Source organism: Fusarium musae, chromosome 7 (genome assembly GCF_019915245.1).
Source record: "Fusarium musae strain F31 chromosome 7, whole genome shotgun sequence".
Taxonomy (NCBI): domain Eukaryota; kingdom Fungi; phylum Ascomycota; class Sordariomycetes; order Hypocreales; family Nectriaceae; genus Fusarium; species Fusarium musae.
This window is the reverse complement of record NC_058393.1, coordinates 2,936,137-2,955,417: the sequence shown is the minus strand read 5'-3', so window position 1 is coordinate 2,955,417 and position 19,281 is coordinate 2,936,137. Positions and strand designations below refer to the sequence as shown.

The following is a 19,281-nucleotide window of genomic DNA, read 5'->3' as shown; positions in this document are numbered from 1 at the left end:
TTCTAAGCTGCTATAAGTATATCCATTGCATCTAATTGCGCGATCATCATGGCCTCGCCAAATTACTAATTTGATCACCTCAGAGCCATCGATGAATGAAACCTTGTTCACAGCATGCCTAGATGAAGAATTGGCAACAAAGGCCCTGGCGCACGCGAAACAGATGTCAGAGAAGAATTTTTGCCTGTCCGCAAACATCGTTTTCCCATGCACAGTTGCCTTTCAAGGGTTACTCACTATTTGTTTCCCCGATGGACGATATCAAAAGCCTAGGTCGTCTATGGTGAGGAAGGCAGAAGCGCGACTACTGAGAAACTTTCCTGTAGATACTGCAGGTTCTCCGTGTATCTTGGTCGGCAACGATCGTCTGAAGTGGACTGTGAGTTGAATACACGGCTGAGAGAATTGCCAAATTGACATTCTTCAGCGTCAAGTTGCAATGTTTTGTGATGACCGATGCCTCGATAACCCATATGAGGATGACCTGGTCACAAATATCGGCAGATTCGATATCCTTGAAGTGTTTACAAAGATCTCATGGCTCCTTTCCCGATACGTGGAGTTACAGCTGTTTCGGTATCTTCAGAATGCTGCAAACAATGCTAGCGACGACATTTACGAGCAGAGGAGTTTCATTTACAGTGCTCTGTACTTGTTGGGTCACAGCTTTCTTACTTCATCGACTAAGATTTCAGGACCAGTGAGGATTATTACAAGACATTGCATATTAGGATACTGACACTGTCTTTACAGGATCCTATTGAAGAAATGTTCAAGAGCTCTATCAAGGACCACTCGGACCGAGAACGGCGCGTCCGCCTTGCATTATGGATTTACGTCTCCATTACTGTTGGGCAGCTTCGCTCTGGGGCAGACTTTTGGGGGAATCTACCCAACGAGCTCAAGGCCTTTCGTGGAGGTCTCCCAAAGAAGTTTCGAGAGAGCTTCGACGAATTTAACAACAGTCTACACATGAATATGAAGATTGAACAGGGCACCAAGGCAAGATTCTTACAGCAGCTCCACTCTGGCCAGCGAACCCAGGAACCTAAAGAAGGACCTGCACCGCCCTCGGACATTGATCACGATCGCTTCCTCTGGCAAAGTATGTTGGACAATACCGCTCAAGGTATCCCTGAAATTTGTCATCTCAACACTGGAGAATCTACCACGTCTGGGGACAGAGCCAGAGAATATGAACAAATCGAAGCTGAACGACTTTTTCTCCCAACAGACCAGAAGCACTTCAAAAGGGTTGTTGAGAACTCTTTTGGGACAATACTGGCCTTAGCAAGGATGCCAATCAGATCCCAGCAGACGCTACCCATAGGAGGTTACCGAGTACTTCGTCCCTCATTCCTCCGTCTTCGGGCAGAGTTGCGTAGATTCATGGGGAGGCTTTCGAGTTGTATACTTCCTCGTGGGGCGCCATTCATCTATCTCGGTGAATTTCCATTTCTCCTGCATGGGCTTGATGACATGCACTTGGCTCGCTGGCAGGAGCTTGGAAATATGATGGGTGGAGGAATTTTCCTCATGGGCAATACTGCCAATCAACACGCCAGAGAATCTTCTCATGCATTCTTGGACATCGCGACTGTTACAGATACTGGAACTGATGTCCAGTTCCTACGCCTCAAGAGGCTCTTACAAAAGAATGGCTCCTGGTTACGACAGGTCTGTGGACAGCTCAACGGACTGGCGCAAGCAATGAAACAGATAGGTCATGCACTTGATGACGAGAAAAGATTGCGAGCTTTTCAAATAATCCTGCGACGAAAGGTACGAGAAGTCTTTGGAAGCCCAGAAGCGTCATTCAGACCTCAAAGTCTGCATTGCCAAGATCCAAGAGGTATATTCTTCTTGATGATATTCGAGCAGTGCGTGCGACTTTTATTTGCGAATTCTGAGGGGTGGCGAGGAATACTCTATGAGAATTTCCAAGCAATTCTTTTTAATGCGCTTGAGATAATGTACGATGGAGATCTTGCACTCCAAGACTATAATATCATGGAGCGTGTGATCGGCACACTAGTAAGGGTGAATGTCCAATGTCGCAATTCAGGCGTTGCATTGGCTATGGCCTGCTCCTTGTTGCTGTCTGAGGATGCGAGCTCTCGTTTGGACACGGTGGTAGCAATTGGGGTGGAACTTTTGGACGCAACGAAATCCTTCCAGGACTGGATGGAAGACCAACTATACTGTCATCCTGAGTGGGCATTGGGTTGGAGATGAAACTATCAAGTTACTTATATTATCTGCTGTGAACAAAATGGAGGTTTAGTTTTTGTAACGAAACTTTGATTTACACTCTTAAAAATCGATGTAAGACAACTATATATAACCGTGTTAATTTCGCGTTCTTTGGCTTTCCGTTAAGGCCAGGGACCTGACTGAACAACAAGAGATGGTCGATCACCTCAGGGAATCCAAGTCCGTCCCGTACCTCTTACATTATTATAGACTTAGGTACTTATGAGACTGACTGCCTTACCGCAAAATGCGTCTGACGCTACTGCAGAGGATGATATATAAAATTTATTCATTTGCTCTAAACGCCATTTTATCTATTCTATTAACCCAAGTCTATCCCAACACAAACAGAAGAAAAACCTCCCAGTGATCAAGCAGCCTCAGCAACAACATACCCAACCCTCCCCCCAACATCCATCCTCCCCTCCCTCTCATGCCTCTCCCTCTCCTTCACCTCCGCCATCCTATTCAAAAAGCTCAAATAAGTCTGCCACCCAACCGCCACAACACCATGAAACAAAGGCCTCCAACCAATCGACAAAAACGAGAAACTAAACGCCGTGACCATGGGCCACAATTTGCAGGAATTAATGATACTGGTTGGCACGGTGTCTTTGACGCGCTCGATTGTGCCCGGGATGTCACAGCCTGATAGCAAGGCTTGGGCGCCGAAGAAATATGTGTTGAAGATTGGCGTGAAGACGACTTGGCCGACTGTTACTTTTGTGGCGAGGGAGAGGAGGCGGGAGGAGTAGTTGAAGTTGTGGGAGAGAAACATGAACCTGTCACTGTTAGAAAATCCCAATATCAACCCAATCTCACCCCATCCTCACTCATACTCTCACTGAAACTATATATAAAAAAAAAGAGACTCACCACTTATAATTCGGTATAGCAGCAACACACCCAATAACCGCATTCCTCAACGTCCGAACAGGATCGTACTCATTCCCACCAACATACTGCGCACTCAAATCCCCCGCGATGTAGATAACCACCGCAGTAGCAACCTGCGTTTTATAAGGACTCTTATTCTGCGCACGCGCATATGCCTGCACAGCCGTTGTCAAAGGACCCAGGCGCTGCCATAAAGGAAGGGGGGCGACGGTGGCGGGTACAGGGACCGGGTCTTTTTTAGGGGGTGAGGATTGGAAGCGCCGTTGGATGTGGCGCAGGGGATGTTTGAATGCGGGACGGAGGATGAGTATTGTCATTATGATATTATATGGTAGTGAGTGAGTGAGGGTATATGAGGATGAGAATGGGGAAGTGAGAGAGTCTGGGGATGCGAGATTATTGATGAGATTGCATCTTGATAAGCGGTTTCGAACGGCCGAACTCGGACGGTAATTCCGAGTGAGTAAACTAAAAAAATGAAATTTATGAGTGATTGATTACCTAGATTGGTTGGTGTGGGGATCGGTATTCATCGGCTATCGAATCGGTACTTACTCAGAAAGGCAAGTCATCACGGCCAACCTCACTCTCACTCTAATATGAATATGAATTAAATAATAATATGCTAAACAAAAGAAAATGCAATGAATGTCCTGTCCCCTAAAAGAACTCCTCCTCCTCCTCATCCAACAACCCCATCCCACTATCCCTCCCCCTCAACCTCTTACTCACCCTCCTAACCCCCTGCTCCTTCACAACCCCTTCCTGTGACTCTTCCTTTCGCGGCGTCAAAAACTCCTGACTCATCTTTACTACCCTCTCCAACTCCTCCTTCATCGCATCGATAACCTCTTTCGCTTTGACTCTCTCCTCGTCAACTTCCCTCCGTAACCCACCGTTCTCAACGCGCAGTCCGCAGATTTTATCATGTGCCGAGCGCAGAGATTCATTTAGCTTGTCGATCTCACTTCGGTATTTGAGAACGCTGGAGTCGCGCGCTGCGAGGGCTGAGCCGTGCTTTTTGTTAAGGGTTGAAATTGTTTGAGTATGGCTGGTTTGCAGAGTCTGGATTTGGGATTGCAGATCCGAGGAGCGGGAGAGGGCGGATGAGAGTTTGGCTTCTAGAGAAGCGATGGTGTCTTCTTTGCGAGTGAGGATCTTGTGCTTGACCTCCAACTGCACAGCGTACTCATCCTTTGCATCATGACCTTCGCGCTCCATCCGCTGAACCAGATCTTCCAGCTCTGAAATATCGCGGATATACCCATCCACAGCACCCTTAAGCCTCTGATTCGCAACCTCAAGCTCTCTAATCCTCGCAATCTTATCACTGATAAGCTTCTCAGCCTTTCCCATCTCTGCTTTCAAGCCATCCATGACTGTGACTCTTGCATCGAGTTGCTTACGGAGGGAGAGCTCGATCTCGTGATACTCATCTATAGCATCTTCATCTTCCTTTGCGCGCTTCGCCATGTCACGCAGGCGTGTAAGCATGAGATCTAGGACTTCTGCGCCGTGGGATGATAAGGGGAGGGTGATTTCGCCTGGGGTAAGGTACTCGAGCTCTAGGCGGGCGGCGCGGAAGTTTGTGATGAGGGTTGTTATCATTTCGCTGGCATCGGAGCCCGTGAAGCCGAGTTTTGTGATGGAGGACGTGAGTGTTTGAAGAGCACATGTTCTATCGGACATTGCTTGCAGCATAGCATCAATCTGTGCCTCAAGACCCGACTGATCCCTAGGTGAGTAGTCCGACAATTTGTCGCTCAAGCGTCCGCTGAGAGTCTTGTAAGATTCAAGAGTATCCGTCAACTTCGCAACCTCCAATTGAAGCGACGACACCTCTTCCTCCAACTCCAACTGCCTCGGATCCGGCAAACAAGCTTGAACACCAACCGTAGCCGTGGTCTCCATCGGTTCAAAGATCGGCGTCCCAGGCACAGTAGGACTCGTAGCAGGCGGCGTCATAAACGAAGTCCGCGCCCTCGAAGGCGTACTACAAATGAACTGCGCCATAGTCTCATCCCCAAACTGATCCTCATCAGGCGTCATGTCCATGAAGTCCTGCGAAAACTTCTCCCTTGCTGCAAGAGTCCAGTTGTACCCTCTGCTCTGATCCATAGCGCGACCAGATCTCTTGGACAGCTCATCCTGAAGGTCTTGGATCTGCTTCTCAAGATCCCAAATGCGATCTGTGTCGATAACAATAGTCGCATTCTGCAATTCATAAATCTCGCGATCTCGTGCTTTCAGTTCACTCCTCAACTTCTCAATTTCGTCCTTTGCTTCTTGGTTCCGACGGCGCTTTTCCTGTTGAATCGTGTTCATCTCCTCGCTCAGACCATTGCGACGAATTCTGCGCTGCACGCGACCATCGAGGACTTGTCGCAGTGGTAGAAAAGTTACTTCACCGCTTTCAGGGAGTGCAGGACTTGAGCGGATTGTGCTCGGGGTTGTTTGGACAGGGAGGGATGAGTGGCGACGGCGTTTGGGTGTTGCGACGGTGAAGCGATTGACCATGGGGGTTAAGCCGGATGAAGAGGCGCCTGGGTCGGAGAAGCGGACTCGTCGGGAGCGCTTGGGGGTCTTGGAGGGCATTGGGGATGATGGCATATCTGGCTCTGGTTTGATGCTGCTGCGGCGGGAGCGTCTTATTGCGATGGGGAGATGAATGTCGTCCATGATGAGTGAGTATGTCAATTGAATGAGACGTCAAGTTTACGAGGACTCATATAGTAAAGCAACCACCATAAATACAAGTCAAAACAAGTCCAATAACTAAACAAGCGATGAACAAAACAACAGATCAGCAAAACAGCGAACCCCTCGCCTTTAAAAAAACACAACTCAGCATAACAAAAACATCCCCCAGGCCATCATTTACACGACCTCCAGGCATAATGTTTACCTTTTTCCCCATCCAGCCTAGCGCATAACCATCTAAAGAACGAGAGCCAATGGATTTCACTACATGCAGGGTCTCGCAAAACGGCCACTGGAGAATTGCTATGGGGCCGTGAATTCAGGCCATGTTTTTTGGTGGCAGCGGTCGTGTTTTTGGGCCTGCGCATTCACGGTGCTTGTTTTGCTGGGGGGGTCCACTGGAGATTTGGGGGTGATTGAAGGGGCAACGGGTGATCTGTTGATGTTGTGAGACGATGATGTATTGTTTTTATTGAATGGTTGTTGCATGTTGAATTGCAATTATCGAGATAGTATTGTGATCGAGGTTAGTGATTGTGAGGGTGTCTTGATTCGGGATGGCCCGCCGCCCGGTCGATCTGACAGCCAAGATCCATCCTTTCCTCCATAAATGGCAGGACAATTGAAGCCATTCCCAAATTACAATCACAGTTCTGTCGCAATCTCCTGCCGGGCGCTTACCCAGACTCTCGGGTCACAGACCTGCATCTACCGATTAGTCACATTGCACATCCTCCCATATAGCCCTTGCACTCTCAGTAATACACTTGAAGTATGCTTTCGCTACACAAACCACTCCATCCAAAATCTCGTGATACTCAAACTCATGGTGTTGTCCTCCAACCAAATCTTACCGAGCTGACTAATCCCCTTCCCATTCCTCACCGACCACCAAACGCGTCCTTCACCTTGATCCGCTAACTTAGATCCGATCCTCTTACTCACCTCATCGCCGTTCACTCACTCATGCCTCAGACAAAATGCCCACTCCTTCAAAACATGTCAAATTCGTCGCCTCAGACCCTTCGCGCGGTGGTCTCCCCGTAAAGCGCAAACAAGTCCAGCACGCATGCGCTTCATGTCGCAAGAAAAAAGTAAGCACTGGTAAACCTCCCAATGAATGGTGAGTGGGGAGCTGATTGAGTAGAGGCGCTGCGTCCATGCTGAAGATGCAGTCGATGAGACCTCGCCTCCCGTAGAAGAAGATGAGACATCCCGGTCAACGTGAGTGACCCACCACTTCCCCTCGGTGATCCGAATTAACACTCACCAGATCACTGCCTTTCCCAACACAAAGAACTGCTCTCCCAGACTCATCGCTCCAATATGCAAACTCAACCGCAAACGCAAGTCCCGCCGCGCCAACTCCAAGGCGTGAATCTGGCAGCACGCCCAATCAATCATCCCGCTTCGTGGGCGATCTCAATCCAGAGGGCATGTTCATGGAAGCCACAGGGTCAGCATCCATCCGCGAGACTTCACAGAAAGGCGATGTAGGAATATGGCTTTCGTCAAATAATCCCGGTCAAGCAAGTCAATTCATCACTTCACGACCACCGCCGATAATGGATCAGTTCTTACTACCGTTTGTCAAAGAGCACTGTCTATCGTGTCTGCCTCCACAGCAAGACTACCTCAAATTAAAAGCACTGTATCTGGAAAAGATTCATCCCATCATGCCGATCATACCGGAGTCTGCGCTGGAGGGTGATGAACCAGTGAGTGTGGTGCTGAAACAACTCATCTGTCTCGCTGCATCTACAGACCCAAGCATGGCGCTGTATCTTCATCTCCAGAACAAAGGCGATGATCTCCTCCCCTGCCAAGACTTTATGCAATCCCTCTCCTCCGCCGTCCGCGCCATCCTCGAAACAAGCATCATAACAGATCGCGTCCTTCACATCCGCGCCCTCATCCTCTTATCGCTATACACACAGCCCAACTCCTCCGAAGAAGCAGACCTCCCCGCACAACTGGGCGGCCGCGCTATTCACCACATCCAGACTTTAGGCCTTCACCTGCTGAGATATGACGGGCCCAACTCTGAGGAGCTGGAGACGCTGTTTTGTGCGGTTTGGGCGGTTGATCGGATTAACGCGGCGGTTTATGGGAGGCCGTGTGTTATGCATGAGAGGGATATAGGCGCGAATCTGGATGGGTGTATTAGGAAGAGACCGCCGTGCTTTAGGCTGTTTCTGAGTGTGGTGCAGTGGTTGGATCAGGTCATTGAGCTGTATCGCCCGGGGCCCAGTGCTGAGGCGAGCGGGCTGGATAAGATTGCGTATATTGATCTTCCAGTTCTCGAGGCCATGATCGTCAACGCCGATGCCCTCAAAGTACCAGGTTCACTAATCGGTAAGTCTCCCATTCAGTCAAGTACACATCTAATAATCCCAGCAACGATTGAAACCTTCTACCACGCCGTCATCATCCTATCATGTCGTCTCCCACGCCCAGGCACACTAACAGCAGCATCAACCCTGCCTCCCCCATCCGCCAACGCCCGTCGCTCCCTCGCAGCAGAACGCATCGCCTGCGCCGTCCTGCGCGACCACCTCTCCCCCATGCCCTTCGTCCCCTACGCAGTCTGCCTCGCCCTAAGCGTAGAGTACCGCAAGATGCGCCACTCCCGCCTGCCCATGTTCCGCTCGCGCGCCATGCACGCATTCCGTCGCAACTGCGAGATGCTCCGCAGATTCGGCGACTACTTCTGGAGCGCCAACGTGGTAGCCGGTTTGGGCGAGCGGGTGCTCAAGGAGATGGAGCGCGCTGCTAACACGCTCACGCGGGAATCACCGTCGCCGGCGCCCGCGGTGGTGACTGCTGTGGCCGTGACGAATCCGAGCATGGTCAATGCTGTGCCGAGCGTGGAGCAGGCCGTGGACTTTTCGCTGATTGATGCGATCTCGGGGGCGGATGTGTTTGGGGCTATTGATCCGAGTTTTAACCTGGGGGCTGTGGAAGATGCGCTGGAGGCGAATCTGGATATCGGGCTGCCGATGAATTGGGTTGATTGGGTGCAGTATGCTACGCTGTCGTGAGGTGGACAGCTCAGAGTCAGCTACGTCTTAGATGACTGCCGGTGATTCTTGATGGCTGGTTGGTGAGTTGGTGTTGTTGCGCCCGTTGGTGAACGGCTAAAAACTTACTTTGGTGGTGATACTTGGCGCGGCTATTTCCAGAATTTTAGTAAGACGATGACCACGCGTGAGATGACAGAAGCTCACGGTCAGCGACAAATGCCTGGGCTATAAAACTGGCTTTGCTGCTGGTATGGCGTGTTTCGCTCTTAAACATCAGTCACCATGTGGAAAACATCATCGAAAGATACCAGCACTGAGATCGTCGCTCTTCTCGACGACACTACGAGTACACATACCCAGCACACTACACCAAGACTTGGTCGATTAAGGCGATGCAGGGTGAACTTGAAGAAATGGGGGCAATTATCGGCGTTGGTCGGAAAAGATATAAACATGGTGGCATGTTGTCTGCCATGTAATCTGTAAGATGGACATGGCTTTTGCAACAATAGACGGTTCAGCAATGAAGGAATAGACATGGAGCGGTAATCGGTATGATTGGCAGCCCGTAGGCGCGGTAATGTACAGTAAAGCGACCGTCTTGTTTCCAAACGATCTCGCTAACGGCGCTGACAGATAAAGCTTCATGGGTGAGATGATCGGAGTCTTGTGCGTCGTGTTGGTCGTAGATCGTGGTGCTGAGGCGAATGGCTGGAGGATCAAGTAGAGGTGTCTGCTCGGTTCAACCGGCGACTTAGTTGTCCTCAAAAGATACCGTCCATCTCCTCGCTGACCATTTCAGATCCCGCGACATGCACATGGTTGTAGCATTCGAGGCTCGATCGCACGAGTCGTTCATAATCGCCTGTCCCATTCTCCATCTTGCAATCCACCTCTTATACCTCCCACCATCGTCAATCATCACAGTTATTCAGGGTATCATAAAATCGTCAATCCATCTCCTTCACTTCCTCGTTATATCCGTCGGCTTCCCTCTAAACTGATTCTTAATCTCATCCAAAAAATGCTTCGCAAACTCTGAATTCTTCCCAGCAGTATTCGGATCCGCCGTCGCTTCGCCCGGCGCCAAAGGCTCGTGAGGATTTCGTCCGTGCTGCTTCTCGTGGATGGTCTTGTGGATGCGTGTTACTGCGCGGTGGAAACCTGGTTGGCGGAGGATCTAGGCCATCATTGTTAGTAAGGAGAGTAACGGTTGAGGTTGGGAGGCGTACGGATGCGACGATGTGATCCTGTAGTTTGTTAGTGATTAATAATAAGAGAGAGGGAAGGGAGGGGACGAACTTCGAAGGATTGGATTGCGCGGAGGAGCCACCAGTGTGCAGCCATTTTGGTGAGGAGGAAGGGTAATTGAAGATGCTGAATTCAAGATGTAGATGGAGATGTTGGAGTGGCGGCGTTAGTGGCGGGAACCTGAATGGACCTGGAGGGGCGAGCAAGGATGACAAATGGATCTGCTCTTGTGTGACAGCTTGACTACAGTTTCAGCTGCAGCTACAGCTACAGCTACCCTGAACTTAGCATGAACCAATCAAGGACTCATCAACACTCGAAGCTTAAGAGCATCAAAAAACTTATAATAATGTCAAAATATCTCAAGTTCAACACGCACTCATCCTCAAGTTAGGTGATTTAAATGTTTAGATCTTGGTCACTTTCAATAGACGCTCACTATCCGTCATATACCCTCAGTCAACGTCAAATCACTTTTTATTAATCCCAATCCACCAGCTCAACCTCTATCGGAGCTTAAAAGTACTGGTTCATGAAGGCACCGATATAATCCTGCTTCCCCAACTCAACACCCTCCTTCCTCAAAATCGCATACGCAGTCGTCAAGTGAAAGAAGACATTAGGAATTCCATATCCCTGCACATAATCCCTAACCTTCATATCCGCACTCTTCCCCGGTCCCAGCCCAATAGTAACAACCTCCGCACCACGCTTCTCAACAAGTTCCCTATCAGCCTTCTCCACAACCTCGAGAACCTGCGCGATTCTCTTGTGGTACTGCTCAAATGTAGTGCACTCGTCGCGGGACAGGGTCAGCGGCTCGGTGCCGGTTGTGCGCGCGACAATCTTTTGCGCTGTGTCGGTGGTGAAGTGGACCTGGAAGCTCAGGTCCAGCATGTCAGGGGCCAGTTTGGCGGTGGTGAAGGACGCGGCGTTGGCGTGGGACTCGGCTTTCTTGAGGATGGAGGACAAGGAGTTGAGAGCTTCCTTGGTGTGGAGGATGGCGGCGTCGTAGAGTGTGTAGCTCATGATGGGCAGTGAAACCTTGTTGGTGGTGATGGAGAGTGAATTGGGTATAGTAGTGTATTGCGTGATGAAGCTTGTTTGTCCGGACAATCCGAGAGGCGATGTCTACGGGGTATATATATCTCTTCCTCTCCCCGTTTCAAGAGAACCTCAATCCTTCTCCACTGTCTACACCGCTTGCTTTACTAATGGACCTTTCCAGTTTCACCCCCTCAGATCGACCCGGTTGAAGACTCTAGATGCTTCCTCGATTAGTAATGGATCCATTGAGACCATTGCGGAGACTGGTAGTGACGCTAAACGTCTCCGGATCATCGCTGTCCGACATCCGTGCGGGATAAGAGACACGGGTTCTTTCGTTGGATGTCCGTTGAACAAGTGTTCCAAACGGGTGGGAATATCGCACGATTCATGAAACTGGCTTACAAACCAGAGTTTGATTACAAACTACTGTACCTGATCCGAATGAGACACGGAGAACCAGAAAAATGGCCGGCAAATATGACTGCAGAAATAACCGGTGTGAAAAATAAATGACAGGTAACCGAAGAAATGACCGTGACGGACGAAATAACGGACAAGAAATCACAATTGAGGCCATCACCTAAAACCCAAGGATCCGATTCGCCTCTCTCACAACATCCCCCTCCCCCTCCGTCCTCAGCGCACTCAGGCCCATCGCCCGACGAGCCGCTCCGTCAAGCATCTCCTCCGTGCCCCGCCCCACATGCCCGGCCTCCCCCGCACCGCCAGGGAAGTCCGGTCCCGGCGTGCCACGGAGGAAAGCCTCGCGCTGACGGACCATGTACTCTGCGTTCTGCGCCGTGATCGGACAGATGGGGATGTACAGCACTGAAGAGTCTGCTTTGCCGGCGTGTACTTTGTCGACTGAGTGGATTGCTATGTTCATTAATACCGATGGTAATTTGGGGTAGTAAGAGTTAGAGTGGAGAGACTTACTGTCGCAGTGCCATGCTACGAAATCTCCAGGTCGTATCTCAGGGACGTGGACCATCGTCCTCTCAAGCTCCAAATGCGGATGCAGCTCACCCGTCAACTCCTGTCCCGTCCCCGGCGTCGCACCCTGCAACTCACTATCAACATCCCTCATCAACTCCCAATTCCCCTCCTCCAAGTACCCCTCCCCCAAACTTCCACTCCTCGCCTTGAAAAACGGCCTCAGCAGCACATACGCCATAGATAGCTTCACCAGCGGATTAACCAACAATGTCCCCTCCCCAGGCTTCGTACGACTCATGCTCATCCACCCCTGCCACATTCTAAACATCGAACATGCACCCAATCCATCGTACCGATTGTTCACAGCGTCGACACGGCCGCTTGCATCCCATGGATCGTAGGTCTCCCAGTTTCCTTGGAGGATGGAGTCGTAGACGTGTCCTGCGCCGTAACCCTCTGGTTCCCAGCGCTCGACACTTCCGCCGTCGATGTGGGGACCGAGAGCGAAGCTGGCATCGCCGGGTTGGCGGATACGCAGGCGGTCGGCGTAGCTGAAGGGTTGGGAGAGGGAGATTGATGTCGGGGATGTGGTGTGCCAGAGGGACATGAGGTTTTGTTGGACGGACAGGAAGTTTGGGTGTGAGCGGGCTTTTAGTTGGGGTGGTGACCAGTATAATTCGTAGACTTGAGGATCGTGAGGTGGAAATGCTGTGATTGTCAGTCTAAGCCAATTGAAAAGCGAAGTGTAGGGGTAGATTACCTCGTGTAGATGGATTCCTAGCAACATACTCCTCCACCTCAGCCTTATACGCCCTCGCCTCACCCTCCGGAACAACACCCCTCACCACAACAACGCCTCTCTTCTTAACCTCCTCCCTCAATGCATCATTCCTCTTCTCAAGGTCCTTAAACTCAATCTGTGGTATAACACCCGGTCCCTTGTTCGCAACAATCTCATTCTCCCGCTTCAACTCACGAAGCAGCTTCTTCCATGATTGCACAATCTTATCTTCTCGACCTTGTAGGAGTGCAAGTTTCAGCTGACGATATCGATCTGGTAAAGGCTCGCGCTGGGCCCCGGATAGCGAAGTAAATGCATCCGAGATGTCGCCTTCTTTTTTGGCGGAGGCTAGCGATGTCATGCAGCGGCGGAGGACAGGGGGGGAGGACTTGGCGAGGGATGCGCGGAGCATTTTGACAAAAGATGCTAGAATCGATGGAAAGAATGTGAAAGATATTATGAGAGTGATGAGAAGGTTGCGATAAGATAGAGGACGATATAGAATGGTGAAGAGATAATGGTGTTGGATCTTATATCGAATTGAGGAGAACGCGGTCTTGCTCCTTTCGGACATTCCGCATCTCAACTAGAAAAGCAAGAAATTCATTCCCCAGCTTCGGGGAGTAAGAACCTTGTTCAATGTGGGGTTACTCCAGATGGTCCTCATGGCCACGACATTCCTTCAGCACAAAATATCAAAGTTACCAGCCACAGGGAAAACACCGCAGTTCAGAGACCCAAGCGAAGTGTATCTAGGGGACCTAAAATTCTCCCGAACTGGCTTAATTTTACACAACTATTCCCGTCGCTTACATCGCGGTCCCCAACTTCAAGCTAGCTTACAGTGATTTGCCCTCAGGGATTGAGAAGACTTTTGACATTAAATCAGGTTACAAATAAGGTGGTCCCAAGTCTTGACAAGATATATTTACCTAAGTTTACCTAAGTCTTCATTACTTACATAGAAGGTCCTTCGTTTCTCTCCTCACAAGTGTCCCCCAATAACTCACATTACTGATGCCCCACTACAGCACACCTCACTCAATCAGTAACTAAAATCACCATCACCATCCACCAATGATCATAATACCCAAATATATTCCCCAACACCAACAAAAAAGAATACCTGTACTTAAGCTATGCAGTCCAGTTATACACATGTAATCAACACCTAGCTCCCATCTATGCTAATAATCAACATACCCATCCCACGCTTTTTTAATCCAGGTCCCCCAGCGCCCTCTTCATCCTCTCCTTCAAGTCCCTATTCTCCATCTCCAACCCCCCCAGCCTCTGCCTCGCAGCATGTCTATCCTGGTTCCGTCCCTCCCGCTCCATCTTGAGCTTATACTCCATGTCCCGCAGTCTAAACAACCACCTGTTATCGTTCGCTGCGCCGTTGTTCTCCTCGCTTAGCGCAGCCATGTCGCGGAGTCCTAGACCACCTGCTGAAGAACCTGGTAGTGCGGTGGTGGTGTGTGCGCGCGTAATGGTTGAGCGGGATTTAGAACGGCTTGTGCGTTGGTCGTTAGGGCCGCGGGGGACAGATGGTGAAGGTGAGTGAGGAACTAATTCGGTGCTAGAGTATGAAGCCCTCGCGCGTACGTCGTTTGCGGTCCGGAGCGTGGCGTTTTCGACTTTGAGCTGGCGGTATGCTTCTTCGAGGCGGGAGTACCGTGCGTCGTGGCTTAGAGATCCTGAAGCGACCGAGTTTCTAACCATGGTTTCGAGACGGTCCAGTTTCTTGGTGCGCACTTCGAGGTTGGACTCAAGCGTCTGATACTCCCTGTGGAGGTCGCGCTCGACGGATTTGATGCGCACCTCGAAGGAGCCAATCATGTTCTCGATGGCTTTGACGGCGGCCATGAGGTTCTTGGTGAAGCTGGGGAGGCGGTTGGCGATGACTTCGATTGAGGGGAGGACTTGGCGGTCGATGAGGGAGTTGCCGTGGACCCATTCCCTTCCGCACAATTTACTGAGCTTGTGCCAAAGCTGGAGGAGTAGTTCATTGCGCTCTTGTAGCTGATCGCGCATCGACTGCTCAAGCTGTGCGATCCTCCTGCGATCCTGACTCTTGTTCGTCTCGAGCTCAGCGATGCGAACATCCTGACTGCTTGCAGTACGGGTAAGGTGCTGATGAGACTTCTGGAACGTGTCGTACTGCGATTTTGTGTTGCGGTGGGCAATGCGCTCCTTGTCGAGTAACTCTGCAAGTTTGCGACTCTCAAGCGCATGAGACTCAAGTAGTGAATCGCGCATTTTGATGATACGATCCTTCTCCACCAGCGCCGCCTTGCTGGCATCCAGATCGCGGATCGTATTCTCAAGCTCCCGCTGTAACTTGGCGATAGACTAAAACCGTTAGCGTAAATCCCCCACAAATACGAGACGAGCCAACTTACCTTGAGGAGCGAAGAGCGGGTACCGTTGAGGTCACCGAGAGCTTCACGAAGATTATTCTCAAGCTCCATCAACCTCTCCTTCCACTCCGTCGCCTCAACCTCCCTCGACGTCAAGTTCTTACGCAGACGACGAGCCTCATCCTTGGCCGCTGACGCTTCCCGGTTGAGCTCGTTGACAAACTGCTGAACCTCCTCCTTCTCCTGGTCCGCCACAATTTCTCGCTGGTGTCTCTCTTGTTGGAGACGGTTCTCCAGTTCCTTGACTCGTTCCTTTTCTTCGCGGATGCTTTGTTCGGCATTGGCCATCGCAGCTTCGAGATCGCCGATGCGTATCTTGTCGGTCTCTTGCTCTTCTCGTAGGAATGCAATCTCTCCTTGTGACGACTCTTGCTGTACAGAAAGTCGCTGGTTCTTGTCATTCGCCTCCATGAGCTTCTGCTCCAGCTCTTCAAGCTCCTTGTTCGACGAGTCCAATTCTTGCTCGAGCTGTTGGATGCGTCGCAATTTATTCTCCTGGTCGTCTTCAAGTCGTATCAAGGCTTCGCTCATCTTGCGCATCTCTTCCTGCAAGGCGTCAAAGTTTTCTGAGCGGTCCTGTAGATCTGCTTGTACTCGTTGCATCTCCTCGGCTTGCTGATCGGCCTCAGATTCCAACGCGTCAATCTCCTCTTGAGCTTCCTTCCGTAGCGCTTCAAATTCACTCTCCATCTCGTTCTGCTCACGAAGAGCTTCGTCACGTTCGGATTGCAGAGCGACAAGATCGTTCATCGCATTGTTGAGGTCCTCCTGCAGAGTCATCGCTGCTTCTTCAGCCTGTCGCTTGTCGCCGATAGCAGCCTCAAAGTCCTCCATGCAAATCTCAAGCTCGCGCTGCAACTCTTGATTCTGCAGCTTGACCTCGCTGAGTTTGTCGCGCATCTCGTTCATCTTGTTCTCGAGTTGTTCACGGTCGGCTTCCTCCTCAATCTGCGTCCGTGTCTTCATGCTACCCCGCGACTGTGGCCTCTCCATACCACCAACCTGTGAAGCCGATCGCTCAAGAAGACTGTCAATTGTTGATGGGGCAGGCCGACCTCGTCGCTGAGCCATCTTGAGGTCCTCAATCTCCTGGTAGAGGCGCTCCTTTTCGCGGTTCCTCGAAGTCAGCATGGATGTCTGCGCACCAACCTCGCGTCTTAATTCGGCATTCTCATGACGCAGCTGCTCACTCTCGCGACGTAGTTCATCAACGAGTGTGGTCGCTGCACTAAAATTGCCATTTGAACCCTCCATATCGCCTGAGAGGCCAGAGACAGGTCGACCTGGCGATACATTGCCGTCGCGATGTTTCTTGGTGATGTTGTAAATGTTTGTTGTGTGGTGCAAGCCTCCCCCGCTAGTCAGGCTAGACATGTCTTGCTTTAGCTTGAACACCTCTTCCCGTAGTCTCTTATTCTCGTCATCGGCTTGTTCTCTGCGCGCAGTCTCTTGCTCCAGAAGGTCCTTCCACACATCGGCCTCTTCTTCTCGCTCCATGTTTCCGCTATTACGCTCGCCAAGAGATCTGACGATGTCGGCAAACTTTCGTCGCTCATTCTCCTTGGTTAAACTTTCGGACCGTAGGCGCTCAATCTCGGTGGCATACTCCTCAACCCGCTCCCGCAAAAAGATGAGCTCTTCCTCTCGCTCTTCATCTCCCATTCGGGCCGTTTGGTCTGTCGATGATGCACCACTGTGCGCTGTGCTTGGACGCTCTCCCTCATCTCGGACTTGCTTCTCCAATTCTTTGACCCGCCTCCGCAAAACCTTGTTGTCACGTTGGAGTACCGCAAGACCAGTCTTAAGGTCGACATTCTCCGAGATCATTTCCTTGATACCCTCTTCCGACAGCTTGTCAAGACGATCGCTCAAGAACATAACTTTGAGCTTGAGATCGAAGTTCTCCTTTGACAGCCTCTCAATTGTGCTGCTCTGTTCTTTGAGCGTCAAGTTCTTGCCCGATCGGGCGGTGTTGACGGAACCCATGGTGATTGAGGAATGTTTCCGGGGTGTTTCAAGTCCACCCTTGTACTTGTACTCCTTGGCCAGAGACTCGGGTACCTGGACGTTTCTAACATGCCGCGCGATGACCGTATCAGTAGGCGCTGTGGTGAACCCTTCCTTAGAGGGCTTCGGTGTCTCTAGCAAATCCTGTCGCTGTCGTTCTGGACTATCGACTTCGTGCAGCGGTTCGAGTTGCGGTAAAGAAGTATCTGTGTAATCCTCAGCGCCGAATGCCGATCCAACACTGCCCATGCTCCCTATGCTGATGGATCGTAGCATCGGATTGCTGGGATTTCGTAGCAATCCAATGGCGGGGACTGCACCGCCAGATTGTAAAGCGTAATCGGTACCAAGACCAACGGTCATGTCACTGCCTTCGTGAGACTCGGGGTTCGTAGCAAATGAGGATGTCGACGATCGCTGGCTTCCAAAACGACTGCGCAGATATTTTGGTCGTCGGCTTCGAAGCGATTGACCAGGGGTGCTGCCCGCATCGACTTTTTCGGACAAGGAATGTGTTCTCGATAAAGGGGCCTCGTTATCACCAGCGCTGGATACCTGTGAGCTCTCTTGTTCCGTGTCGTCCTTTTCGCTCTCGTCGTAGCTTGTGTTGCGATTGTCAGGCTGACTCGCCATGCTAACGGCGCGCGAAATAGTTCTTCGTGTTGCAGCAGCAGTCGGTGATGAAAAGTTCTCAAAGCCGGAAGTGTTCGTGCTCGCGACAGTTACATCGTGATCCTCCTCTTCTTCCTGATGTCGCTGTAGAGGTTGGGGAGCAGGCGCAGGCTTTTTTGTCGGGGAGTCGAATTGGTACGTGTCGTCGACGCCGCCCTCCTGGTTCGTGGATGCTGTTGGAATGGGTGACAAGGCGGGCAAGAAGCTAGACTCCACGTCTCTCAGGTGGCGTCTAACGTCCTCCTCAGTCAAGGAGTCGTCATGTCCCCGTGTGACATCGACGGAAATAGGGTCGAAGTAGCTGGTTTCAGGGGCAGAGTGGCCAGGCAAATGCAGCATCGAGTCTTCGTGGCTTGTGGGGGGATTGCTGGTGCTCTGGGGAATTATCCGGGTCTGAGATTTTGCGTGCGTATCATCAACGGTTATCGCAATGTCGTGTGGAGATGTCGCTGTGGTTGGGTTTGTTGGCTGGGCCTGCGACGTGTCGGCGGCTGTATCGTCAGTCATCTCTGATGTCTCAGTGGCCTCGAGATCATCGCTGCCGGTGTGTGAGACGCGATGGGCCGTCTGTGGACGCGACCCGTCCCTGGTGCCGCTTGGACTCGGGCTTGGGCTGGGAGCCTGAGCCTTTGGGCTCTGGCTGTTTTCTCGCTCATCGTTGGCCATGATGCATTGCGGCGACCGCTATGCGAGGCAACTGTGGTGTGCTGTGCTGGTGGATTGTGATTGATGCAGATGCGAATGTGGATGGAGATTGTCGGGTATTGAATGGGGATGCTGAATGTTTTGTCCTTCTGGGCATCGCCCGCCATAAGCTCTCACTAAAGAGAAAACCTGACTGCGCTAAAGTCTATCCCTTCAGGGCGCCGTTGATGGTGTATGGTCTCAGCCAATCGTAGACTGTATCGCTCCCCCTGCGCTGGTTGTTTAGCGGCGGTTGGAGGGGAAATAGCGGGGCTGATCCATGTGGTCGAATTGAAGCTTGGCTCGTTGCTTGGGACAACCTGTCAGCGCTTTATGCTTTCGAGTCTAGAATTCAATGACAGCGATACTCGAATTCACAGCAAGGCGTCGTCATGGATGCAGAGATACGAGGTGATTTACACTTTTGCTTCAGCCTGAGACAGTAAACTTGCTTTTGATCGTTAGATCACAGGTTGAGACAAGGGTTTGAGTTGGAGAAGAGAACTTAATTCCTAAGCGAGTAAGCAATTCGTATCGAAGTGAAACAATCCTTCCGATCCAACTCGTTTATTTTGTGGATTGATGATTCGCAGGAGTTTGATCTACG

The 19,281-nt window shown here is 51.0% G+C and overlaps 6 protein-coding genes across 6 annotated transcripts; 2 read left to right on the top strand and 4 right to left on the bottom strand.

Moving 5' to 3' along the window:
- Positions 1–439: 439 nt before the first annotated feature.
- Positions 440–1,736, top strand: J7337_010086 (uncharacterized protein; the record flags this gene model as incomplete). Its single annotated transcript, XM_044827673.1, has 3 exons — positions 440–700; positions 754–1,105; positions 1,627–1,736. 3 exons carry the CDS (start codon positions 440–442, stop codon positions 1,734–1,736), a joined length of 723 nt encoding a protein of 240 aa, XP_044678267.1.
- A 1,810-nt stretch (positions 1,737–3,546) lies between these two features.
- J7337_010085 (uncharacterized protein) lies at positions 3,547–5,829 on the bottom strand (the record flags this gene model as incomplete). Its single annotated transcript, XM_044827672.1, has 2 exons — positions 3,547–3,618; positions 3,883–5,829. 2 exons carry the CDS (start codon positions 5,827–5,829, stop codon positions 3,547–3,549), a joined length of 2,019 nt encoding a protein of 672 aa, XP_044678266.1.
- Positions 5,830–7,415: 1,586 nt separating this feature from the next.
- J7337_010084 (uncharacterized protein) lies at positions 7,416–8,891 on the top strand (the record flags this gene model as incomplete). Its single annotated transcript, XM_044827671.1, has 1 exon — positions 7,416–8,891. The coding sequence occupies one exon, from the start codon at positions 7,416–7,418 to the stop codon at positions 8,889–8,891; it is 1,476 nt and encodes a 491-aa protein (XP_044678265.1).
- A 1,749-nt stretch (positions 8,892–10,640) lies between these two features.
- J7337_010083 (uncharacterized protein) lies at positions 10,641–11,153 on the bottom strand (the record flags this gene model as incomplete). Its single annotated transcript, XM_044827670.1, has 1 exon — positions 10,641–11,153. The coding sequence occupies one exon, from the start codon at positions 11,151–11,153 to the stop codon at positions 10,641–10,643; it is 513 nt and encodes a 170-aa protein (XP_044678264.1).
- A 601-nt stretch (positions 11,154–11,754) lies between these two features.
- Positions 11,755–13,303, bottom strand: J7337_010082 (uncharacterized protein; the record flags this gene model as incomplete). Its single annotated transcript, XM_044827669.1, has 2 exons — positions 11,755–12,818; positions 12,871–13,303. The coding sequence occupies 2 exons, from the start codon at positions 13,301–13,303 to the stop codon at positions 11,755–11,757; spliced, it is 1,497 nt and encodes a 498-aa protein (XP_044678263.1).
- Positions 13,304–14,109: 806 nt separating this feature from the next.
- Positions 14,110–18,656, bottom strand: J7337_010081 (uncharacterized protein; the record flags this gene model as incomplete). The annotated part of the gene is made up of 2 exons (XM_044827668.1): positions 14,110–15,243; positions 15,294–18,656. 2 exons carry the CDS (start codon positions 18,654–18,656, stop codon positions 14,110–14,112), a joined length of 4,497 nt encoding a protein of 1,498 aa, XP_044678262.1.
- Positions 18,657–19,281: the final 625 nt, after the last annotated feature.